The sequence below is a fragment of the Orbicella faveolata genome, unplaced genomic scaffold (assembly GCF_042242905.1).
Source record: "Orbicella faveolata isolate gen_17 unplaced genomic scaffold, um_ofav_v1 contig_48, whole genome shotgun sequence".
NCBI classification, from domain to species: Eukaryota; Metazoa; Cnidaria; class Anthozoa; order Scleractinia; family Merulinidae; genus Orbicella; species Orbicella faveolata.
In genome coordinates, this window is record NW_028301578.1 from 3,086,461 (window position 1) to 3,110,151 (window position 23,691).

A 23,691-nucleotide genomic window follows, 5' to 3' on the forward strand; every position below is an offset into this window, starting at 1 on the left:
GTGTGAATACAGTTGCTTTCATGACTCCTTTAGGAAATGAACATCTGCATTCACGAAATCAACAATACTTCACAGTGTGTTAAGCATCTGCATCTTCTGTAATCTTCCACGATCAATTTAACCGGCCAGAACGACTCCAGCATTTCAAGAACCTTCACAAATTATGCAGGAAAATCAGTTTACCTTGGAAAGCTGCAGAAACCATAAGCTTTCTGTAAACCTGTGGAGTGTAAGAGAAACCGCCAGCTGCTGGCAAATAGCTTGATTGCCACACTGTTTTGCCAACGAAACTTCATTCTTTTTCCCCTTTACTGGGATTTGACTCAACTGGAATAACACGGAAATCTGTAAACAATTTGTGACTGCTTTCCAACGTAGCTAGAACAAAGCTACAAAATAACAAAGAGCTGTGTTATCGAATCCCAACAACATTGACCAGGATCTTTACCCGCCATTTTGGTGTTTCCGTCCGATCTTATAATCTTTCGGTGAATCTGATAAATGCATACTTTTGACCAGCAGATTCCCTTTTCCAAAGGAGTCGGTTATTTTGGGCGCAATTTCGAATTCAACATTGTTAATAGCAGCAAGAAGCATGGAGTGATTTGTCCAAGTTCAAATGAGTATCATGATTGCTTCGGTGAAAGAAAGGCAAGTCGCAGAAAAGTAAGTATATCATAATTGTTGCTCAACACCCTTGTGAGATGACTTTAAGAATTCCTAGGAATTCCTAGGAATTTCCTAAGAATTCCTAGGAAAAAATTCCTAGGAATTCTTAAGAATTCCTAGGAATTCCTAGGAATCTAAGGTGTGAATTTTCACGGTAATTCGGACTCGGAATTCCTAGGAATTCCAAGGAATTCCAAGTTTGTATAGAGCTGACTCGGAATTCCTAAGAATTCCTAGGAATTCCAACTAAAATATACTCACCTTGAAAATTCCTTAAAATTCCAAAAAATTCCTAGGAATTTCTGAGAATAACTTGGAATTTGTAGGATTTTTTGAGAATAGGTTGGAATTTTTGGGAAAATCTGAGAAAAAACTGGGAATTTTGTATCATTTGTAGGCCAGACAAAATTTTGATGATAAATGCCTAGCATTAAAATAACAAATAAAGTCACTGATATCACATCAAACAGGTTTTAAATGAATGGTTTATTACATTGGCTCTCATGAATTTAAACATAAGAATAATCATCCTGTTTCTTTTTCATTACATCAAGAATCAAAAGTAAAACTGAAAACAGATATGAAGGTCAAACTTTTACATGTTTGATAAAAAGAGAACTTTTTCAGATAATTTACTTTTTTAGTTTACAAATCCAACAATTTTCCATACACAAGATTTTACCTTAAAGTATTGTTATTGTGTGGAACATATCTGGATTTTCATGATTGTAAGGAATCAATGATAAGAACAAAACTGAGACATTCCTTAAAATTAAAAAAAGGCTGAGTTTGGGCAAACTTAGCTGCTGTTCAGTTATTTCTGTTGATTCAGCAGCTAGCCTCTTCATCTTCATCTTTGTTGTATGACACCTAAAACAAAATTTAAAAAAATACATTACACTGCGATATATATGAGGTACTGTAAGACTAAGATCCAAATATTTATGTGCTCACAGTTTAATACATGCAGCTAATTAAGGCCTGACTGTAAGCTGGTTGAAATGTTAAAAGAGAAGACTTGATAATTGTGAAGGTGCTTGTATACTATTGATAAATATGTTACATAAATCTTGAGCTTACAGTAGACTAAATCAAGGTTTTCCTTCTTCTATAAGTGTATCAACAACTCTCGAATTGGAGGATATATATCACGGTTTTTAGCCAAATTTAGACATTAGAAATATTAAAAACAGACACTTAAAACATTAAAGGAACATTGAAATAATAGAGTAAACGCAAAAGAATATACGGATGGACAAAATTGAAGATCAACACGGATTGCCATACAGTCAGGCTGAAACACACAGGAGACATATCAAACTCATGCAGACTGTGGCTGCCTCGTTGAAGTTTTTGTCAAGAACTTTGACTGGGATCAGCGAGAACTGCTATATTTGTTTCGTTTGAACAAGTGTGGCGAGAGAAACGACTTGTTATTCGCAAATCAAATTGTTTAGGCATGCCCTCTGGGCAACCTAAATTATTTCAACCTTGCTTTAGCCAGAATTCATTTCATGCCATGACTGAGTGACCCACTCGTGTATGATTCGTGATGACAAAGTTCATTCAAAAGCTTTTGTCTAAATAAAAGAAGTTACTTTGTATAATATAGGGTTACTTGAATTTGATTACCCACCAAATAATTTTGTATACAGCTAATCTGCCCTTTGAATTTTTCCCTGTTGAAACATCCACAGTAAGACTTTCTTTTAGCTCCAAATCTCCGCCAAGAATAACATGTTTCTCATTAATGACACTCACGCTGTTTTCTTCTAGTCACAGGACCGCAGAAAAAACCATTTTGATATAATTTTGGAAGTGAAATCTACTAATACGCACGAGCGATCAACCGTTAACGCTAAATTCAAAGATGGGCGCCAAAAGAGAATGACTAACGCGATCTTTGTCACGCTCAGTCACGAGGATAGTCACGTGAAAATTCGCGTGCTGTGATTGGTTCAGTTGATCAGTTGAGGAGAGAATGGAAACTGGAGAAGAAGGAGAGAGAGACTGGCAACAAGGTTGCCAGACCAGTCGCTTTCGATAGTAACTCTGCTTCCCTTCCCACGTTGTGTTGGTGGTCTTTTGAAAGATGGGTCTTGCTTCAAAAGGAAAAAAAATACACATACTTTTTACGAAGAAATCGAGGAAACTGGAACGTACTTTAACTAGTTGATCTGTTCCCGACGGTTGTCAAGATAACAAAGGATCGTGAGGCACTTAAATCAAGTTCACTGCAAAGGTGAGGAATCCAATTTTATAGGGATTTTCTGTTATGATAAGCTATAATTCTAAATAAATCAAACTAAGCAATGCATTGTGTGCTGTTTAAAAACCCCAAAAGCCGAAATTCACCTAAAAGGTTTCAGATGGACCTGAGAAAACGAGATAAATTCTGCAAAATAAGCTTAAGCTTGTTGTAAGTCCACCAAATCTATTTTGAGAGCCCACGTGTTTCAACACCCAGTCAGCACGATGCAGCAAGTAGAAATTTGCAATGCTTATCATTTTTTCCTTTGAATTATTTATAAGGATTAACATTATATGAGATCTATAGTCTTTTCAATACATCAAGATGTAGGTTTTTTTATTTGTCATTTATTTATGTCAGTTATTTATTTGTTTCCCACTGACTCATAATCTTTTTTATTCTTTTGATTTTGTTGTGTCATAAATTAAAGTGACCGCGAGGACAAGGAAATACAAGAAACATATTGATGATCCCACTATACCCATACCAAAATCTACAAGATTTGACCAGTTGAAGTCATCTCCCTCTCTTGCATCACTTTTTCCTGGAGATCATTTCCAGCACCGTGAACAGAACACCTCAGAGTTTTCGGCTCGCCTGAGTGAGATGGCTGTTGACAGAAATGTTGTGGATGACTTTGATGGACTGTGGAGTCAACCTTTATGCAAGAATTGAAGCTTCACAGAAGCATTTGATGAAATTGAGTTGCCTATACACTGTACCTGAAAAGACCACAGAAATACCAATTGATGTAATACACACAACAACTCAGATTTGTCCACAGACAGTGATTCAGATAATGATGTTGAAGTTTCTAGTTCTGACTCCTCTGAAGAAATTGAGAACTCTGACACTGACGGCCATTCACTGGACTCCCCTGATGAAAGTGAAACTAATTGTTCACAAGAAAAGAACATTTTCTGCCAAAGAATATGCCTGTATGGCAATTCTGGCCTTAATTTCAAGACATTGTATGACAATGAGAGGCTGCTAAAGATATCCTTGTTTTAATGAAACTACGGGTAATTTGTCCAGAGAATGTCACAGTACAGTTTTGCAAATTTACAGCAAGTGTGTGGAAACTGTGAGCTTTTCATTTCTGACATCTGTGAGAGATGTCTTCCTCTTTTTCCTAAAGTCATAAAGGATCAAGTCAAAAATTGTTCAACAGTGGGCTGTGATGGGTATGTGTGTGAATCTACAATTATATTAAATATATACATGCATATATATACTTTTGGTTTTATTGAAATTGTAAATAATATATATACATTTATGCTGACAGGAATTTTTTGCCTAATCTATTTATCAGATCTGAGAGCATCCATTTTTCTATCAGTTAAACTCTGGGTGTTTGATTTAAGGGTCCATACGGGCACATATACACTAACAAATCAGGTTGGATCTAAAAAGCAATGTTATGAGTGCTATAGTTTTATGTTGAGTTGTCAGACTTAAACTGGAATTAATGTAGTAACATTTGTTTGGAAATAATTACCTTGGAGCTTGACAACAATAAAAAGGTATGGAACTCCAGGGAAATGATCCTGTTGATTTTTACTAATTCACAGAAACTGATTCATGCACTGAGTTCATCTTTAATTTTGACATTTTGGGAAATTTATAGAAATTTCAAACACAATATTTCATGTGTTTTAGCAGTTCCCAAAAATTCCCAGTCATACTTTTCACTATTCCCAAATATTCCCAGAAATTCCAAGGTCTTGGATTAAGCATAATTTGCATTGCTTGGAATAACTTGGAACTCCTAGGAATTCCCAATAATTCCCAGTCATACTTCCACTATTCCCAAATATTCCCAGAAATTCCAAGGTCTTGGATAAAGCATAATTTGCATGTCTTGGAATAACTTGGAATTCCTAAGAATTCCTAGGAATTCCTAGGAATTCCCAGACTACTGGGAATTTATTTCGCAGGGGCATTACAGTTAGCTGCTCAATCTTTGAATCGAAATCAATGCTGTGGCTGAAGAAATTTCGTTGTTATATTTATTTCGCGATCACTGAAACACAAGAAGAACGTTTGTTCCCCTGATTTTATTAGCACCCGTAATTAAGAAATTATTCACACGCATTTCCTATGTATGAAATGCTTGCACAATAGCTTGTTAGTGTGCTTTTTGAAGAGGTAACTTAAAGTTTACACTGAATTGATTTGAAGCTACAGATCATGCTCGATACACTTCACTACCGCATTGCCTACATACTGCTCATTATTCTTTATAAAAGAATATACTCCCGATCAATTGATTCATGAAAAACAATGTTAATTCTATCGCTATGTATAAAAATATCAAGCTTCAATTGCTTCATTGCAGAGCAAAGGGAAAAAAAAAACAAGAAAAGCGGCTCTCCATCTGAAAAGAACACATTAAAGCAGAAAACGGAGGTGGCGCAGACGGCAGCTGAGTCCTGATTAAAATTCTTATCTTTTGTAATGTTTGTAAGGTACATTTCGGTGCATCATACATAATAAACTTAAGCGCGCAATGTAAGTTGGGAAGTTTATTATTAAAGCAGCATGGCGGACTTCTAGATTGGATTCGTGTGTCGTATCCGTTCATTGCAATAATCCAGTTCCATCGGTTGTGGAACGTGACATCTTTGATGTGAACTTTAACTGACAGCTTGTAATTCTGGAGCCTAAATTCATATCTTTTTGAATTGAAAATAAAACCTTTCACTGTCCAGCATGAAACTGCAATTTTTGTTTCGATCCTTTGGCGTGGTTTCAAATCGTTATTAATAGTGGCCTATCTGTGAATATTTCATTTGTGTACTTCTCTGATGCCCTTTGCTCTGTGATCCTTTTGTCTGTAATGTGTTTAAAGTTACTATCCAATCGTTACTTTTTAGCTATCAGACATCTAGTTAATTTCTTGTGAATTATAAATAGACGGCTACTACTGTCCTGTCACCTGATAAGGGGGATCAGAAATTCTGAATCCTTTTAAGAATTATGGGTAGATGACCGTTTTGTTCTGATTAGTTATGCACTGGGGGATCAGAATTTTTGAATCCCTTAAAGTCATGTGGGATCAGAAATTCTGAATTGTTGTAGAATTATAAATCGACAGCTCTTTCTATCATGTTAGCAGATTTAGTGCTAGAGGGGGATCAGAAATTCTCAATACTTTTAGAACCATGAACAGATAGCCGTTTTTGTCCCGTGAGGTGATGGGGATCAGAAATTCTGAATGCATTTAGAATTATAAGTAGATGACTGTTTTGCTCTGACGGGTTGTGGACTGGGGATCAGTTTTTTTTTAATCTATTACAGTCTTGGGGGATCAAAAATTCTGAAACCTTTTAGAATCATAGATAGATGACCGTTTTGTTCTGATAGGTTGTTGGCCGGGAGATCAGAAAGTCTGAATTTCTCAAAAAAGGAAAGCGCGATGGATGCACGATCTTTTTTACATTCACGATCTCTTTACATTAAATTGTAAATTTTGGTGAAATTGGATGTATTGTCCCTGGCGGACTCAACTGAACACTTCTTTTTCTCCTTCCAATTAGCCAAAACCTTTCGGAAACACAAACTTTTTCGGCATCAAATACCAGTACTCTTCGGAATTTTTCCAAATTGGAATGCCACATTTTAGTTTGGAAGGCGTTCGGGCGTTGAACTTTCCAACTGAGGATACGTAACAATAAGCAACTTAGTACAAAGAACGACGGTTTACCAATTTGAAGTTTATTTTTGTTAGCTTACTTAATAGTTAACAAACATTATTTCTTTTGGGATGATTATTTCATATATGTTTCTTAATTAATTCGTCAAGTCCACGGTATGACGATTCTCTACTGCTTCCATGTTTATCCGTATTTTGAGCTCTAACATTTGTTTTTTGAGCTTGGCGTCTTTGAGCTTGACTTTGAGCTCTTGTGTTTTGAGCTCGGATTTCTTGAGGTTGGTGGCTTCGGGTATGGTGTTGTTTTCGAGCTGGAGGAGTTTTTTTGAGCTTGGTTTTGAGCTTGATTTTGAGCTTGATTTTGAACTTGATTTTGAGCTTGATTTTGTGCTTGATTTTAAGCTTGACTTTGAGCTTTGCTTGGAGCTTGGTGTGGAGCCCCAGCCCGAGGGTTTTTGGGTCGAGCTTGAGCTCGAGGATTTATGGCCCGATTTTCGAGATTTGGAAGGCTTTTTATTCTCAGTGGGATACTCCGCCTTGGGAAGTTGAACATTTGAGCATCTGCTAACTCCTGGAAACAGCCTGGCCCTTCGACTCGATCTGTCTCGTTTGAGGCCATTAGTTTGGATGTCGAACTGAAGAATACCGTCCAAGTGTGCTACGGTAATTTCCTGTGTAAGCATTCCAGTTGGATTCGGGACGTTGTTTCCAATCACTGCAAAGGTACCGCACTGGTTATTTGAGTATAAACACGCGCCCACAGTCCACATTGAATTGAGTTTATCAATCCCTGGAGCGAATTGGACAATCGGAACCGCAATTGGCTGTGGAAGTGGAGCTGGCTGATCTGGTTGAGCTGGTGGTGTAGGCTGAATGGCAACGAATGAAATTCTGGTTACAAGATACAATATACCCCCTGCTGGTATGCATGTCTGCACCGCAAACGCTCGAATATTGCCTTCCCAAATTCTCCACTGTCCCGTGTTAAAAGCACCACACTGGGGCACGGCATTTGTGTACTGATACGTGGAATGAGCGCTGTTAGCGGCATTCGCCGGGTCACCTGAGGCAGTCATAGCTGAGTACAGGTGACCTTTGTGGCATCCCAACTGGTTCCCTTGGTATACTCCATTGCTTCCTTGGTTATTGATGCCTTTTAAGAAAGTAAAATTAATTATTTTCAATTATTTTAACAAAAAAGGACTGCGAATTTGAGAATTTTTTATTTTCTGTATGTTTTATTTTTTTAGCACTTGGAAAGTTTAGCCTTATAATTTCAAGTTGGTCGTTCTTAATCTATGTTAGTCTTCTCCATTTTTCACCATACTTGTTCCTATATGCTTCATTATTATCTCTTTGGTTTTGTTAAGTCTTAGTTTACTGCTATTTTCAGGTTACTTGTACGCAGCTCAAAGAACTCAAAATGCCATGACTGAGCTCCTTTAAGGGCATTAGAAGATCAGCAAGATATAATTTTGAAAGGCTCTGGAGGTAAAATAATCACATAGAAGGCCGTAATAACTGCTTATGGAAGTATTACGCGCACTGTTTTCAAGGAAGCCCCCACTAACTATATGTCAATAGGAAGGTTATGAAATGAAATGAAATGCAATGTAGTATTGGAAAAAAAAATTACATTCTGCTTTGCCGACTGTTTTCTTTATGCAGCAAAAGCCGTTAACGCCAAAATAACCGAATGACAATCCGGCCAATTAATCGGGTATGCGATCATTGATGCAAAACTAACCGTGTAGCGTTAATCACAAAGCATCAGTCTCTTAAAGTGTCAGCACTTTCCCTTATTTCCATCGGCTGTCTTTTTATAGATCTGTTAAGTTTCACTATCGAACAATTCGCGTAACGTGTTAGGTTAGAGGCCGCCACGAAAAAAGTATTTAAAATAAAAGAATTCACCGACACAATTTTTTTTCTTATCTATCAGTGAATTTTTTGGCCAAATATCACAGAAAACCGTTGATTCTAGATGCCCTATTAATTCACTTAAAGAGGAGGGATTCTCTCGAAAAACGAATGCCAGTTTTCGCCTTCTAAAGATTTATAAAACATGTTACGCCTTCTCATAGGGATAGGTCAACTCAAAAAGCTGCCAGCCAATGAAATAGCAGAACCCTTAGCGCTCACAGTATGGAAAGTTGAGCTTCACCGGAAAGCGATAAACTAAGGATCAATTGCCAAAGCGCGATTTAAAGGAGGCGCTTTTGACAGACATGAAGTATTTGGCATAGGATCTCTGGATTAAGCCGTTTGCCGCGAAAAGGTCACTAAGGAGTCCATGTCTCTTAGGGATTATGACACCTTGACGGTTTATAAACTTTTATTAAAAAATCTCTTTTTCCCAATAACTCGCGCGCGTTTTAATATCTTATTTTAATTTGTTTGGAAAAAGTTGGCAAAAGTAGCCGCGCGAAGGTTTGGAATAACCTTAAGTTGGTACGGGTACTCTTCTCCCCCTTACCCTCATGGGTTGATCGAATGGAGGCCTATACCCAAGCGTAAGAAAGTTAATTCCCGCTAAACGCCTTCTTCCTTAAGTAATCGCTCACACCCGGCTTCAGAAATCCCTAGAGGCGTCTAGAAATCAGTAACTAGCTATTTTTCTTCTCAGTTTTTTTTTTTTTTCTTTGCCCCTTGTCGTCACTGTATTTCTTAATTGTGTAAGTCGTGTAACTGTATTTGTTAGGCCCAGTTCAGACGCCGAACTTTTCATGAGCCGAACTTAATTCGAATTTAGGCCGACCCAAATGAACAAAAGTACGCCTGTTGATTCAGACGTCGAACTTAATTCGTCGAACTTAATTCAGTTTGAACCAAAACAAATCGAAATGTCAGCGGTTTTCAGGCCAGTGTAAACATGGCGGACGACGCTGGAAGACGCGGCAATCGCCCCATATCGAAGGAGTTTCTCTTACGAACAATGATGGAGAGCGAGAATTAGGAGGAAAAGGATGCAGACCCTATTGGCTGTCACATCCCCATCAAGTGCCCACCAGGAGGTCTTCAATCATGTAAAGAGTACTATAATTTTAAGAACTTTTATTCAATTGTTATGATGGGGATGGTTGACTCGAACTATAGGTTCATGTGGGGAACTTGTGGGTTTCTAGGAAACTCACATGATGCTATTATTCTCCAGTCAACTCAACTTTGGGCTGACATAAAAGAACGTGAGCTTATTCCTAACATTGGGAAGAAAATTGGCGAAGTGCTTGTGGCACCACTAGTGCTTGGAGACTCGGCTTTTCCATTTAAAACGTGGCTCATGAAACCCTATAGCAACGCTGTCCTAACCCCAAAACAGAGGTATTACAATTATCGGTTGAGTAGAGCAAGGATGGTGACCGAAGGTTGTTACGGTCAATTGAAAGGAAGATGGCGAGTCCTTCTAAGGAAATGTGAAAGTAGTAAAGAAGAAGTTAAAACGGCAACTCTAGCCTGTATGGTTCTTCACAATGTGTGCATTGCCAGGGGAGAAATCCTCAGCAAAAAGTTAGACTTAACACTAGATCCAGTTACAAACCAGCGACGCGATAGGAATCGGATAAGGGAAATACTTCAAATGCTGCCTTGTGAGAAAGTCAGAGATTCATGCCAGCAGGCAGATATCATACGAAATACCAATGCTGACAAATTGTTTTTGGAAAAACAAACTGGCACTGTTTGCTAGACCACTTTAGATCACTCTTTTAATTCCTGTGACAATCACATGGACATTAATAATTATTTGTCCTGGCAAAATCCTTTCTTAAAGCAGGTATGGCTCCTTTGTTGATATTACTCAAGACATCAACTTGGACAATGTTTCAGATGTTTCCGGGGTGGATTTTGTGATGTAAGAAATGGAAGATGTACATTTCCAAATAACTGTTTATTAGCATAATGTGCCAATGTTGTTTAACATGTTACTATTAAAGTGTTTCTATGAGAAATAATGTTTGTCTTTGAGAGAAAATGGGCTCATTGTTGTGTATACATTGCATGCTCCTTAAGAGCTACACTGATTTATAGTACTCACTGTAGAACTCTTATTGATAACCATGTAATCTCAAGAGACAGTACAGAGTTGTTTCACTTTGTCATAAAGCAGCTTATTAACACAACATATTCATGAACTGTAACATTACTTCCCCTCCTATAGAGTGTACAAACACAGTGTACAAACACTGTGGTTAAGTGGTAAGTATTCGGTTGTACACAAAATTTGTGTATATCAAACGACAAAAAAAAAAAAATTGTTCTTTACAGTCAATCTGGCAACCAATCAGAGATTAGAAAGTGAAATAATGATACAAATATGAGGATACAATTTCAACTTCCTACGTGTATCCTTGTTTATATAATAATAAATCACATAGAGTGGTAAACAGGACTATCGGCCCTGGTAAGAGTAGATACCTCACCAACAGATTCAGGGCTTGGAGTAGAATAATTAGAATTAACAGGTGTTGGCAGAGAATTTGCAGGAGAAAGGGGTCCAAACTGTTAATTTGAAGGGCCCTGATACATGGAACCAGCACTTTGAATAATTTGGTGAGGAGCTGGTGGATAAGGCAAGTAGAGGCCATCACTATTACAGGCACTTGAGGCAAAACCTACATGTCCTGCTGCAGACACAGGGCTCTGACCCTGAAGTGGTTGCTGGTTTTGAAATGAAAGCATCATTTGCATCAATTTTAACTCGTGCTCCCGTGCTTTCTCTATATCATCTTTCATAAAACTTATAAGTTCCTTGGTTGGATCTTTTTCTGCTATTGTTTTCATCAATTTCATAGCTTCACAAATTGGGTCATCCCGATTGCTTTTTCGTTTTGGTTGCTTTACAGGAACAAACATATTCTGACTTTGCTCAACTGATGACGTTTCACTTTCAGAGCTGTCCAAAGTTGGTGTGCTAGTGACGTTTAGGCAAAACTGAGTTGCTGATGGTTCCCTTGCTTGCTCTGGCTGGCAAGAGTCTCTTGTTTTGACTATGTCATAAAGCTTCTGAAACCATGCCCCAAAATTTTTGTCTTCTTGGAATCTTTTAATGCCAGTTCCAGTCTTAATAGTAAGAGCAGTTTTCTTACATTCAGACACAAACTTCTTGAACTTTGATCTCAGTTGCTCAATAGTAAAGCAGAAACTCTCATCCCTTGTGACACATCTCTGCTTCAGTTCTTCACGGATTTTCCCATAGATTTCCCCATTCTGTTGAAATTTAGTGTTCCTAAATATCAGCTTTGTCTTGTAGTGATCACTGCTCACAATTATATCAATGAAATCATTCAGCAGCTCTTGTGACCACCTGGGCTTTCTTCCTGCTTTTTTTCGCTTGTTCTTTGACTTACTACCATCCTTCTTGTTCTCCTCTTGGTCATCCTTCTGTTTATCTATATCCAATGGTTCCTCCTCTGAATTTGAGGGACTGTAAGTTTCTTGTAAGCTACTGGAATATGCCAAAACAAATTAAAATTATTACAATTTGCACATTGTAGTTGCAATATTCTAACTATTCGGCAACAAAAAAACTAAAGCTATTATGAGGAATGCATATTTCTCTGTTGTTGCATTTTGCTTTTAGAACGGGGAATAGAATGTTCACTTTGTTTCCTACAATAGCACGACTTGACAATGGGGCGAGGAAACCCGTTTCCTTGCAAACCGCCACACTCCATAAATGAGAAACTTTATAAATTACGGAAATCTATAGAATGCCTTCAATAAAACATTACTTGGAATAAAACTGTTACCCAAGGTAGTTGTAAAAGTTAATTCCACACGTACTTTTCTGGGTTGTTGGTCTTGCCTCGCCCATTATTTGCCATTCTTCGTTTTCCGCCATCACAATTCTCTTCCAGCAACTTCTTAGCCTTGAAGCACGGTTCACAATGCCCAACAGATCTTCCTGCCGTCCAGCCAACAGTATCTTCATTGTTTTCGAAAATAGAACACTTGTTACAGATCGACATGCGACATTCAATACAAACATACTTCGTGTTAGCGAAGCAGGAACTACACATGTCTTCGCTGTTATCCGCGAGTGTAGCTCTCCAAGTCGCCATGATGGTAATAAACACGCTTTATGACGCATGCTCTCTTCGAGAAACTGCTTTTACAATACGTTATCATAATTTATGCATTAGGTTCGGCACATGAAAAGTTCGGCGTCTGAACTGGGCCTTAGTAATGTAAGTCGTTTAGTTATTGTAATTTAGATAGTGTAAATAATTAGAGCAATATAATGTAAATAGAGTTAGTGTTGTAAGTAAGCATTGGTTTCCCTTGTGTTACTGTAAATAAAATTTAAAAAAAAAAAAAAAAAAAAAATCAGTAACCGGCGATCCTCTGAGCTGACGTTTAGTCACGTGGGCAGCCCAAGTGGTTCCACACGCAGTTCCATTCTCCACTTCTGACCCTTCTAATTGAGCAACTTGCTTGCTTGATCTACTATGTCAAATATAATTTAGAAGGCATTACTTTCGGAAGAAAGCCTATATGGGGATGATTAACTCTCTCACTTCTCGTCCTCTTATTTATTTTTTTTTAATTTATTATTATTTTTTTTTTTACATGTAAATACGTTACTGGCAGTTTGGAACCATGCAAACCCTCCTTGCGCTTGAAAATTAACGTTTCCCGCGCAAAACGTAGCCTGAATACACTGGAATTCCCCGACCTTCATCGTGCATCGACGCGTAATAGTCTATTCACTGCTGATTGGGCAACTCCTGACAGATGTGTCTCATATTGTTTAAATTAGCAGTACGTATATTTGGTGGCTGTTGGCCTAAAAAGTAGTACAAGAAGCAGTTGAGGTTAGGAGGATGATGACTAATGTTGGGATAAGCCGCAGCCGCTCGTCGGATTCCTGCGACATCTTGGTTATTGTCCCTTTCAGTGCTGTTCTTGTTCTCGCATGTACGACCTTTGTTTTCCATTTCACAAATAAAATAAAACATAAGCATTTTTGGTTTAATTCTTCTTAACCTTCGGACGAATAAGCTCACTAATACCCCCACCACGGTACAAATAAAAAGCGGGGTAGGGGGTTCATGGAACTCCTACCTTGGGTTTTCGTTATGTTAAGGCACAGCGAAATAAATTTAGATTGACTGGATAGCCCTGAGTTTGCTCAACAAGTTGATATCATACTCGTGAATTTCTGCAATTTGGTGAAGAACATTGAAAAAGAAAAAAAGACTACAGAATTATGTCAAAAAGGTGATTTTTAGCTAGACCTACATAACTGAATTGTGGTTGCCTTGGCAGCAATTGAGATATCAAAATTTCGCAGAAGATAAATAAACAGCTGCTGGAAGTTTAAGCCCCTTAAAGTAAATAGTCTTTTCAAAAATTTGAAAAAACCTTATTGGGGGAATGGGGATGGCATCCATTCCCCCACCCCCTCTCTTGTACTTCCGAGGGTTAAATAAATTACAGGCCCACGTTTTTTTTTTTTTTGTTTTTTTTTTAATAACTGCTTTTCTAAATTCTAATTCTTTTCTAAATTCTAATAACTGCTTTTCACAGATTCAAAAGCTTTTTGCCCATAAAGAGATACTCGGGGTTTAAAAGCTATCAAAATAAAATCAAATTAAAGTAAGGCTGCTGGTTAAAAACAAGTGAAAGCTTGAACAAAATGAGATGAAAAGCATATTTGAAAAATTACTGAGGATTCTTGAATTGATTGTTAATTTTTGTTTTCTCAAACGTCGATTTCTTTTGCGGGTTGGAACTGTATTTCAGTAGCTTGAGATGTTTCTTCTGACTTAACATTTACTAGATACATATATGAAACGTGGAGTGTCACTGAAGTCCCTTAGGAAAACTTAAGGCTATGTATATACCCTTTTAATTCCACCATCTTAGCGACAAACAAGAAGACTAATTTTACTCACCTGTCTTGTTTACCACTGCCAGTCTTCCAGACAAGACACTGGGCATCATCAGCATAGAAATAAAGAGACAGGCAAGATTTTAACAACGAGCCTTTTCATCTGAAATGTAAGCGAGGGTAAAAATTGCGCCAATACTAGTACTGAATTTATTGAGAAGAGAGAGGTTTGTAACCTCGTGAGCGAATGATTCAAATTTACCGTATTGAAAATGAATTTATAGCAAAAAAATGTTTCTTAGTAATTTCACTATTCTGTTGATTGTCCAATCATCTGATAGGATGACATATACTTACAAATTTTTCATCTTATCACTTAATTCCACGAAAACTAATGTAGATTTCAAAAGTGGAGTTCACTAGAGCGAAAAATTTTGTTTCAGAGGTTCTCAAAAATTCAAGATGAAGAACAGCCTTCTATAAATCTTTCAGCTAGTTTTACAGATTTGAAAATTTCCCTCCATTGTTAGAATAGGCCATTCTGCAGTTGTCTGCTCAGTGACCTGGTCTTTGAATGGCAGCGAGGCTAGAGATACCCTTGTTTCCATACAGAGCTCACTGCTTTTTTTGTGCAAATCAAGATGACAAAAGCAGAGAGGTCTGTATCAAAGCAAGGTCACCACCAGCTTCACTTTCATTCATGGGTCAGGTCACTGAGCACGGACCTGTAAAAATGGCCAATTGCCTCTTGATATCAAATGGCTTTGAGACATGCAGGTTGAGCTTGTTTATTTTAGTTGATTGGCTAGGATTAGTTTTTTTAGGCGACTTCATCTTCAGGGAAATTGAATTTTAGGAGTGCTGGTCATAGAAATTTTAAATTTGGTAGAATTAATGAATATTTTTTTCCATAGGAATTTCGTAATTATATTGTTTCTTTAATCGTTAGGGCGGATAATGCGTGCTCGTAAATTTTTCATCTTGAAACGTAATAGATTTTTCTGAAGTGTAATTCAAAACGGCGAAAAATATTTGCTGAGTGGCTCTTCAAAATTCAAGATGAACAACAGGTTTTTTTATAATTTTTCAGTTTTACCAGTTTAAAATTTGCATCTTAATGTCAAATGAAATGGAAACACTTGGTTAAACTTGGTTTATTTCAGTTAAGGGACGACGAAAACCTTTTTGAGCTAGCAGTGTTATTTTTCCACGGAAAATGGGATTTTTGAGAACTAGCCACAAAGGCTTTCTTTTTAAAGATCATTTTGTGCGCTAATATAAAATAGAATTACTGGCAATTCCTACGGCTGTTCCACACTTTCAAGACATAAGAGGACACATGTTCCTTGTAAAAGACTTTTCCATGGCCAAAAATACATTATCAAGAGTTTTGACGATTAACAGATCTCATCGGCCTACTGTGCGATGGGATTTGCTGATATTATTCAACTACAAGCTAAGTGTGGAATACGTTTGATTTCAACTGAGGAAATTTGTACTGAAGCGAGGATTCTTTATTCAGTTTATATTGCCTCTTCAGATTTTAGCTCATTTGTTTCTGTCATTGTAAATGTTACGCTGATTCAGGACCGGTATGTCTGGACATACGAAACTTGATAACTAAAGTCAGCCGAACGAGGTAAGATTTAAAAAAAAAAACCTGGAACAAAAAACATAAATGATTATTAGTATAAATTTGGTAAAGGGTTTTCTATTTTAACGTACCTAGGATTTAAAGTGGCGGTAGGTTTACAAATTAATATAATTCTGTCTCTTTTGCATGCAACAGGAAACATTTTCACAAAGAACGCTTCCATCTCAATTTAGCGCATGAGATTAAACCTACGCCAGCAAGCAATTTGCAAACAATTTACCTGTAGGACAGAATGAGAGAAATTCAGGTTGTTAAAAATTTGCTTCTGCCAGAAGATTTTTCAAGAAATTTCGCCTATCGAATAAATTATTTCGATGTTCGGAAATTACAAATATTTTGTCTAAAGGATCTATAATGTTTCAGATAATAATTTGGAGAGCGTTAAAAGACGATTACAAATTTGTAACGTGTTATTTTTATTAAGCTAAAAATGGATAAAAAAAAAAAAAAAACTAAAAACAAAACAAAACAAAAAAAAAACAGGCAGATTAAGATTCTGAACTTGCTTACATGTCGAAGAAACTCTTATGCTTCGGCCATTTCAGCTTTAGTGAGAATAAAAAAAAAAAGCAAACTGTGGTCACAAACTTTACAAAACAACGCATGTTGTAAAAACCTTGATTTGAGAACATTTCGTATGCTTCTACGTACATGTCTCCGGTAACTACGAGAATTACAGTGAATGGTAAACAATGAGAAAAATACATTTTCAAAAGGTAGTTTGTCAGGATTGTAAAAATTTGTGAAAAAATGGGATCACAAACTACTTTTGAAAACAAAATTAAGAGACAAATCTTTCTAAGCAGTAATATTTTAAAGGAAAGTCGATTGCTATCGAGAAAGTTCATTTTCTGTCGGTTTTCTATTTGTATCTGCCAATTTGCTTCCTATGGATCTCCAATAAAGAAATCAATCACATTACTTTTTTGAATAAATTCAAAACTAGAATTTATGCCATTCAGTTGCTACAAGGACGACAATGATGATATGTAATCATAGCTGCTCCTTTTACAATAAAATCTACACCTGCGTCGGGTTTATGGCCCAGTGAGAGACAAAAAATGTGATTTGTTTGACTGATAAAATGTTGTCAGATACCAGAAAGAAAATTGTTGTTTGTCGAAATAATAATTTTGCATATTTCAGTTATATCGAAACTTAACCATTCTTGCCCAGAAAATGTTTGCCTATTGTCAGTTCTTAATTTAATATTTTGGCTGTTCACTAGTTATAAGTTAACCCAACCAAAAAGTGCTCTTAAGATGAATTCATTAGATCGACAAGAATAGATGTTTCAAGGTCAGAAAAGCTTTTACAATAAACTTAAAAAGAAGCCAAGAAAGTCGAAAGTCTTGAGAAGTAAGACGTAGAGATATTCCTAATGCTTTCAAAGTTACAAAATAAAAATTATAGAGCGTATTTTAAAGACATTGTAACGTCAAATGGAAGCAGGTTTGATTCCGATCGACTTAAATTAACAGTCGAGAAAAAAAAAACAGATAAGGATATTCTTAGAATTACAATGAGCAAATAAATTTTATCTGGTTTTTTTTTCGGGTAAGCGACGTTACTTTGCAAACAAATTACAATACATGCAAACCGACAAAGGTAGCTGAACTACTGGTTTGATAATTCTTTGATTTGAAGTTAATTAAGAACAAATAAACATTTTTTTGATTCTTACCAATGTTGTTATATTATACCTTTAAACATTTAGACCCCAAGTTAAGGTAGAATCTCCAAGAAACGATAACTTATTTTCTTTCAATATTCGTCTTTCAATAACACTGATCCTTCATGTTGACACATTTAGGAAATCCCTTGTTAAGTTATCATGGTGATCGAGCATTTTTTTTCCTTTGACGTACCAAATACTAAACGATGGAGGCTTTTCAATAGCATTAAGCATAAGTTAGTAGATAGAAACTGAGAAATCGTCATTTCTATCCATATGAACAACTTTATCGACGCACAAGCCAATTACGCTTACCAAATTGGTAACAACCAAACACGTGTAGCGACAATATCCTATAACAATGGGTTTAACAAGGGTACCTCCCTACCACTTGTAGACTTGAAATCTCGGGCACAATTGCTATTGTAATTTTCTCCGAAAGACACTTCAGTTACACATGTCTTGTTAAAATAACCCGCTTGGACTTTTAAAACTTCACTTTTCCGCCGCACGCATAGCCGTAATTGCAAGAGTAATTAATTACATGTACGAAGCAGAAAAAATTATTTGAAATGTTTCTTGAATTCGCTAAAACTATCGCAGTGCTGACTGTGCATATATTTAAAATGCAGCTTACCTCATTAGTCATGACCCCTTGTTTCTTTGTCGTCTATTCGTAAGCCTGGTAATTTGTACTCAGGGATTCAATTTAGACGTCTACCCTCAAGTACCTGCGAAGAAGCTAGACGCTGACAACGAGGGTTGAAAACAGAAAAAGTTTGAGGTCCTATCTCGCTTCATTGGGAAATAACCTTGAAAAAAAACGCTACTCAGTTGAAATCCACAATATGATGCAGAAGTAGGCAAAGATTTCAAAACAAAAAGAAACCGCCGCAAAAATAAATGGTTGATTTGTGAGGTCAGTAAACCAAACGAAAGAATACTACATAATACTTTATGTAAGGCGAAGTATACTTCCAATTTTGAGCGGTGTTTTTGAGTAGCGATGCCGACAAGTTGCTAGCATCTGTGACCAAGAAAGCTGGATGGCAATGGGTATTCTCTTTGAAACTCGCCGGGTCGAAGCAACCGTACATGTATAGATGACAATTTCGCCATCCAAGAAACAAGTCGTATCTAAGTGACATGTATGTAGTAGTTATTTCCTGTTTTCATTCTATTTTACGTCTGAAAACATAATTTGAGGGAGCGCGTGAGTTCAATCTTCTGCTGCAATATTTATATCGATATCGTGAGAATGCCTCAAGATATAGTTCCGAAATATTTGAAAGAAGTGTCTCAAGCGCTTCTTTTCCCCGATAGGAAAATGCTTAGCTTGATATTTCTTGTTGATCTCGAGTTGCGTTAAGACAGAGAAATGGTTTTTGCGTTTTAGTGAATGCTCATGAAATGGCCATAAATCGTAGAGTTCTATATAAACAGTACGCCAGCAGAGAAAATATATTGAAGTCCCGAAACATGTTATGGCTTTTTTGGGAACTTTATTGATTGCTCTCACTATCCATGTCAGAATAATGTGTATTTGATGTTGCCTATTGCAGATATTCACAACACTACGAAGTATGCGCCTTACTTAAGATAAACCACGGCGAGAAATCAAATTGCCCAGTTGAAATGAATATCTGTGCTTTTAGACTAATAATTTTAGAAAACGATCCAGTGGATTTCATTTTCACATGGCTTTTCTTGTTGTAGAAATACTAAACCAAAGATGACCAATTAAATATGCATAAATGAGTGTCAAATGGCCATTTTTGCAGGGGGTCCCCCTAACTTGAAGGGAATAAAATATTTTGACCTACTTTTTTGCCACAATCATTTTCTCACCAAACCCAGAATTTGTGCCAAGTCTGAGCGAAATCAGTGATTTGAGCTGTATCGCCTCCTGCCTGGTTTTCTCATGGACACACTCACTAAAACAAATTAAACAAGCAAAGCAAAAAACTGAAGACAGAAAACTTATTGAAGTAGGTCCTATCAACGCATTTTACGAACGATAGAGACTTTTTAAGCCCTAGTGAAATATTTTTGGCATATGTAAGTGTTTGTTTCGTCTTTTCATTTTCTGGATCAGATCTCTTCTCAAAAATTAAAGTCCATACTGCTTTAGATCGCGCTATAAAGCGATTTTTTATCTTTCGGAATCTCACCCGGCTGGGCAGCTTTGTTTAAATAAATTCAGTGAAACTTTAATAAGTCTCAATTTAAAGTAGAAACGAATTTTTGTTTCAAAATTTTGGACAGAGCTCTGAGTGTATAAATGCCTCAGCAAATTGACGTGAAAAAAAAAAAAAAAAACATGACATAAGTTCCTTTGTGATACGTTTTTTCCCTTTTCCTCTAGATGTACAGGTTTTTCTTGTTACCGAACAAAGTTTAGAAAGAATATAAGTTCTAAAGGAAAGAAACCTTTTTCTTACCGTAGCTATTTTCCAGGTGAACTCTTTCAGTCAGAAGGCTGGAAGTCATCAGTGCGATAACGGGGAGAGATGGCAAAATCCTTATAGCAAACACTCCCATTACCAAATTGGAAAACATGATAAAACTGCGCGATATTTTGAGACAGAGATGGCCCTTAGACACTTCCCCCAAAAAATCTGGGGCACACTGACCTATTTGTTGGAGTGAAAAGCTTATTTTAAAATCACGGAGGTATATGGATGACATATCTTTTCACAATGCATTATTGAAGTTCAACCTCAGACTTCATGATTTAAGAATGCCATATATTTCTTCTTATTCACTAAATTACGAACCACGGGTGTTTGTGAGTTGAAGGCCCTCGAATTGTCAAACTGATCAATAGGCGTTTTTTAATGTTTATGGCAATTTGGTACCTGCATAAGGAGTGAGTATATTTCTATAGAGAGCCTATGATCACAACAAGTCAGCGTCAGACTGGCGCAGATTTTACCATAATGGACATCAAAAGCATCGGACAAAGAAACCTTTCCAGATATTCGAATTCAAATTAAAAAAAAAAAGGAAAGCAGGAAATTTCTTAGTAACGAGCTTCTGCGAAAATCTACTTCCTCTTCCTTTTCTTTTGCTTTCGATTTTCTCATTAGCAATCTCCTGCAAATACTGAACCAATAAGGAACCAATCCAATACTTCAATATTAAAAGTGAGTCTAGTCTCGTAAGTCTTTCAGGTACTCACTGTTTCCAAACATCTCAAACACCCCTTCTGATATCACTGAAAACAGTTTTGGTTTTGTTGGAAAGTTCATATATTCCAGAAATAGCGAAAATAGCGAAGCACTCTATCAACAGAATTCAGCTGGAATAATGTAAGTTGCAACTGTAAACATCTTAAGACTAAACGGGAGCAGGTTATTAAGGTTTGCACACTGAAACATTTGACAGGAAAAAGCTTCAAGGGTATAGGGATTCAAGGTGAAGAAGAAATTCTATTGAGGTTCTGAAAAAGTGTATTTTCTCTCCGATTTTATCTTGTAGAACGAAGCATTAATATTTTAAGCATTGGTTAGAGGCGTTTAAGGAAAGATGTCGGAAATTTTCTTGAAAACCCTCAAGACATGCGAGCAATTCTTGCGTCTCGTTCAATATAGTAAAATCAGGAGCAGAAATATAAGTGTTGTATACGTCTTCTATGGACCGCTCAATTCGGAGTGGAACGCACTAACAATGAGATCACCGCATCCACATAGGATCATATACTGTCGTTGAATTATAAGAAGACTGTTTAACCCTCATCTGTCTTGTTTTCCACTGGCAATCTCTTAGACAAGACACTGCATGGACATCGGCAGAACAAAAATAAGACGAGAATGCAAGGCAAGCGTTTTTGTCGCAAATGTGCGTGAAGGAAAAAAATATACTATGCGTTAACACAGAGTTAAGACGAGAGAGCTAGTCTGTAATCTTTATTAGGGAATTTCGCTTTTTCGTTGATTGTTGAATCGTCAGGTAGAATACAAAAGTATATATGCCCATAAATTTTTCACCCGAACACTTCATGTAAAATAATTTCAGTGTAAAGTGTAATTTACTACAGGTGAAAATATTGTCAGAGCTTCAAGATAAAGAACAGGTTTTTAAGATTTTTTAGTTTTACAATTTTTTTTTTTTCCATTAAGGTCATTCCACTAAAATAGAACCTGCACTAAGATTTTTGTGAAACTTTGCCTATTGATTGTTTATATTATAGGAACTTAAATTTTCAAATAAAACTGAGGGGTCTCCATGTTCGTTGAGGAACAACAACACCTTGTTCATACCAAGTAAATCCTTATAATAGCACCATGATTGTAATCACGATTGCTTGCTAAGTTCACGTTTCCGACGATTGTTTTCTGTTCTACAATGAGAATTGATCCATATTTACTCCACACAGAGAAATCTATTACTCAATTCAAAACAACAACAAAAACAAAAACAAAAACAAAAAAATGATAGGTCACCATACTCGTTTGCGAGAAAATGACGATTTACCTCTTTGGCAAGGTCCAGCTGTAAAAAAAAAAAAAAAAAAAAAGAAACCGCCATTTTTTTACTACGTGCGCTCTAATCACGCGTGAAATTATGCGCAGTCGGGATGCGCAATGCAATACTAGCGAATGACCTTACATTGGTTTAAGAATTTCCTCCCTTAATGTCAAATGGGCTGGAAACAGTAGCTTGAGCTTGGTTTATTTCAGTTAATGGACGACGAAAACCCTTTTGAGATATTACATTTCCCGGGAGAGTAGAATTTTTAAAAAAAGCTTGTCGCAAAGGCTTTTAATCTAATAGAATTACTGGCAATTTTATAGAAAATAATATTACTGTCGATTGTGCTCTCACACTGTTAAGACCGTACAGGACAATTTTTTTCTTGTTAATGAGTTACATATGCCAAAGAGAATTATTATATGGATTTAGCCACGCCTAATAGCGGAGCTCCTTGGCCTGGTTCTTATAGAAGAAAACTGCGCCAACACTGAATTCAAAAAAGAGAGATCCGTAGAAAGAATGGGACAAACTTACTTAGTAGAAGAAATGTTTCTTAAGAATTATGCTTCTATGCTAATTGTGTAATCGCCTGATAAGATAATATATACTCATTAATTTGTCATCTTACTTTTTCATTCCTCGAAAACTAAGATAGATTTCAAAACTGGAGTTCACTAGAGCGAAAAGCATTGTTTGAGAGGTTCTTCAAAATTCAAGATTATGAGCAGCCTTTTCTAACTTTTTCAGTTTTACCCATTTCAAAATTTTGCTTGCTGGGTAGAATTGCATTTGGGACATGTGGGCTGATCTTGGCTTACTTAAGTTGATGGAAGACGAAAACCTTTTCTGGCCCATTACATGCATTTTAACTTAATTTTAGAGAGTTTTCACGAGGTCTGGAGTGCCATTTGTCAACCAACAATATAAATACTAGAAGTTACACCTGTAATAGCTTTCAGATAATGATTCGGAGTCAGTCTTTTACAGTGAATACAATTTCGAAATTTTCCCTTCGATATAGTTAGAAATTGGATTCAGAAACACCGACAGATTTGGAATCCGAATTTATTGACATGTTTCCCATAACTACGAGAATTATGATTTGAAGGTAAACAAATGCAAGCTAAAGAAAACAGATTTTTAATAAGTGATGTGTCAGATTTGCTGGTATTTAAGGATGGAACAATGCGACCACAAACCGCGTTTACAATCTAGTTAAGGAACAAAGCAATGTTTTAAAGAAATTATATTTTCTGTCGCTTTTCTATTTATAACTTCAGATTTGACCCGAGAGGTTTGTGTTTCGTCAGGAGCCATAATCAGGGACGGAAACCGTAAGTCTTGGGATCCGCGCGCACCTATGATATGGGCCAACTTTTTCTATTTTTAGAACAAATTGCACCATCCTGACGTCATATATCCGCGCGGATCCACGCACATGTCGGGGGCTCACGCGTGGATGTTGTCACGCTGCGTGATC

The 23,691-nt window shown here is 36.7% G+C and overlaps 3 protein-coding genes and 2 long non-coding RNA genes across 5 annotated transcripts in view; 1 reads left to right on the forward strand and 4 right to left on the reverse strand.

Moving 5' to 3' along the window:
* LOC149095962 (uncharacterized) overlaps window positions 1-14,538 on the reverse strand; it is a 302,109-nt gene extending 287,571 nt beyond the window's left edge. Inside the window, exon 1 of the mRNA XM_089280990.1 lies at window positions 14,471-14,538. Within this exon, the coding sequence (XP_089137116.1) occupies window positions 14,471-14,525 (55 nt within the window). The 5' untranslated portion in view covers window positions 14,526-14,538. The remainder of the gene's footprint in view (window positions 1-14,470) is intronic.
* Window positions 1,137-2,737, reverse strand: LOC149095988 (uncharacterized). Its single transcript, XR_016204514.1, has 2 exons — window positions 2,306-2,737; window positions 1,137-1,539 (listed from the first exon to the last, which is right to left on the reverse strand). It is a non-coding gene; the product is annotated as an uncharacterized LOC149095988 (long non-coding RNA).
* On the forward strand, window positions 2,778-4,456 carry LOC149095989 (uncharacterized). Its single transcript, XR_016204515.1, has 2 exons — window positions 2,778-2,911; window positions 3,351-4,456. It is a non-coding gene; the product is annotated as an uncharacterized LOC149095989 (long non-coding RNA).
* On the reverse strand, window positions 6,713-7,651 carry LOC149095990 (uncharacterized). Its single transcript, XM_089281414.1, has one exon. It carries the CDS (start codon window positions 7,649-7,651, stop codon window positions 6,713-6,715), a length of 939 nt encoding a protein of 312 aa, XP_089137540.1.
* Window positions 11,076-12,634, reverse strand: LOC110056523 (uncharacterized). Its single transcript, XM_089281415.1, has 2 exons — window positions 12,357-12,634; window positions 11,076-12,018 (listed from the first exon to the last, which is right to left on the reverse strand). Exons 1-2 carry the CDS (start codon window positions 12,632-12,634, stop codon window positions 11,076-11,078), a joined length of 1,221 nt encoding a protein of 406 aa, XP_089137541.1.
* Window positions 14,539-23,691: the final 9,153 nt, after the last annotated feature.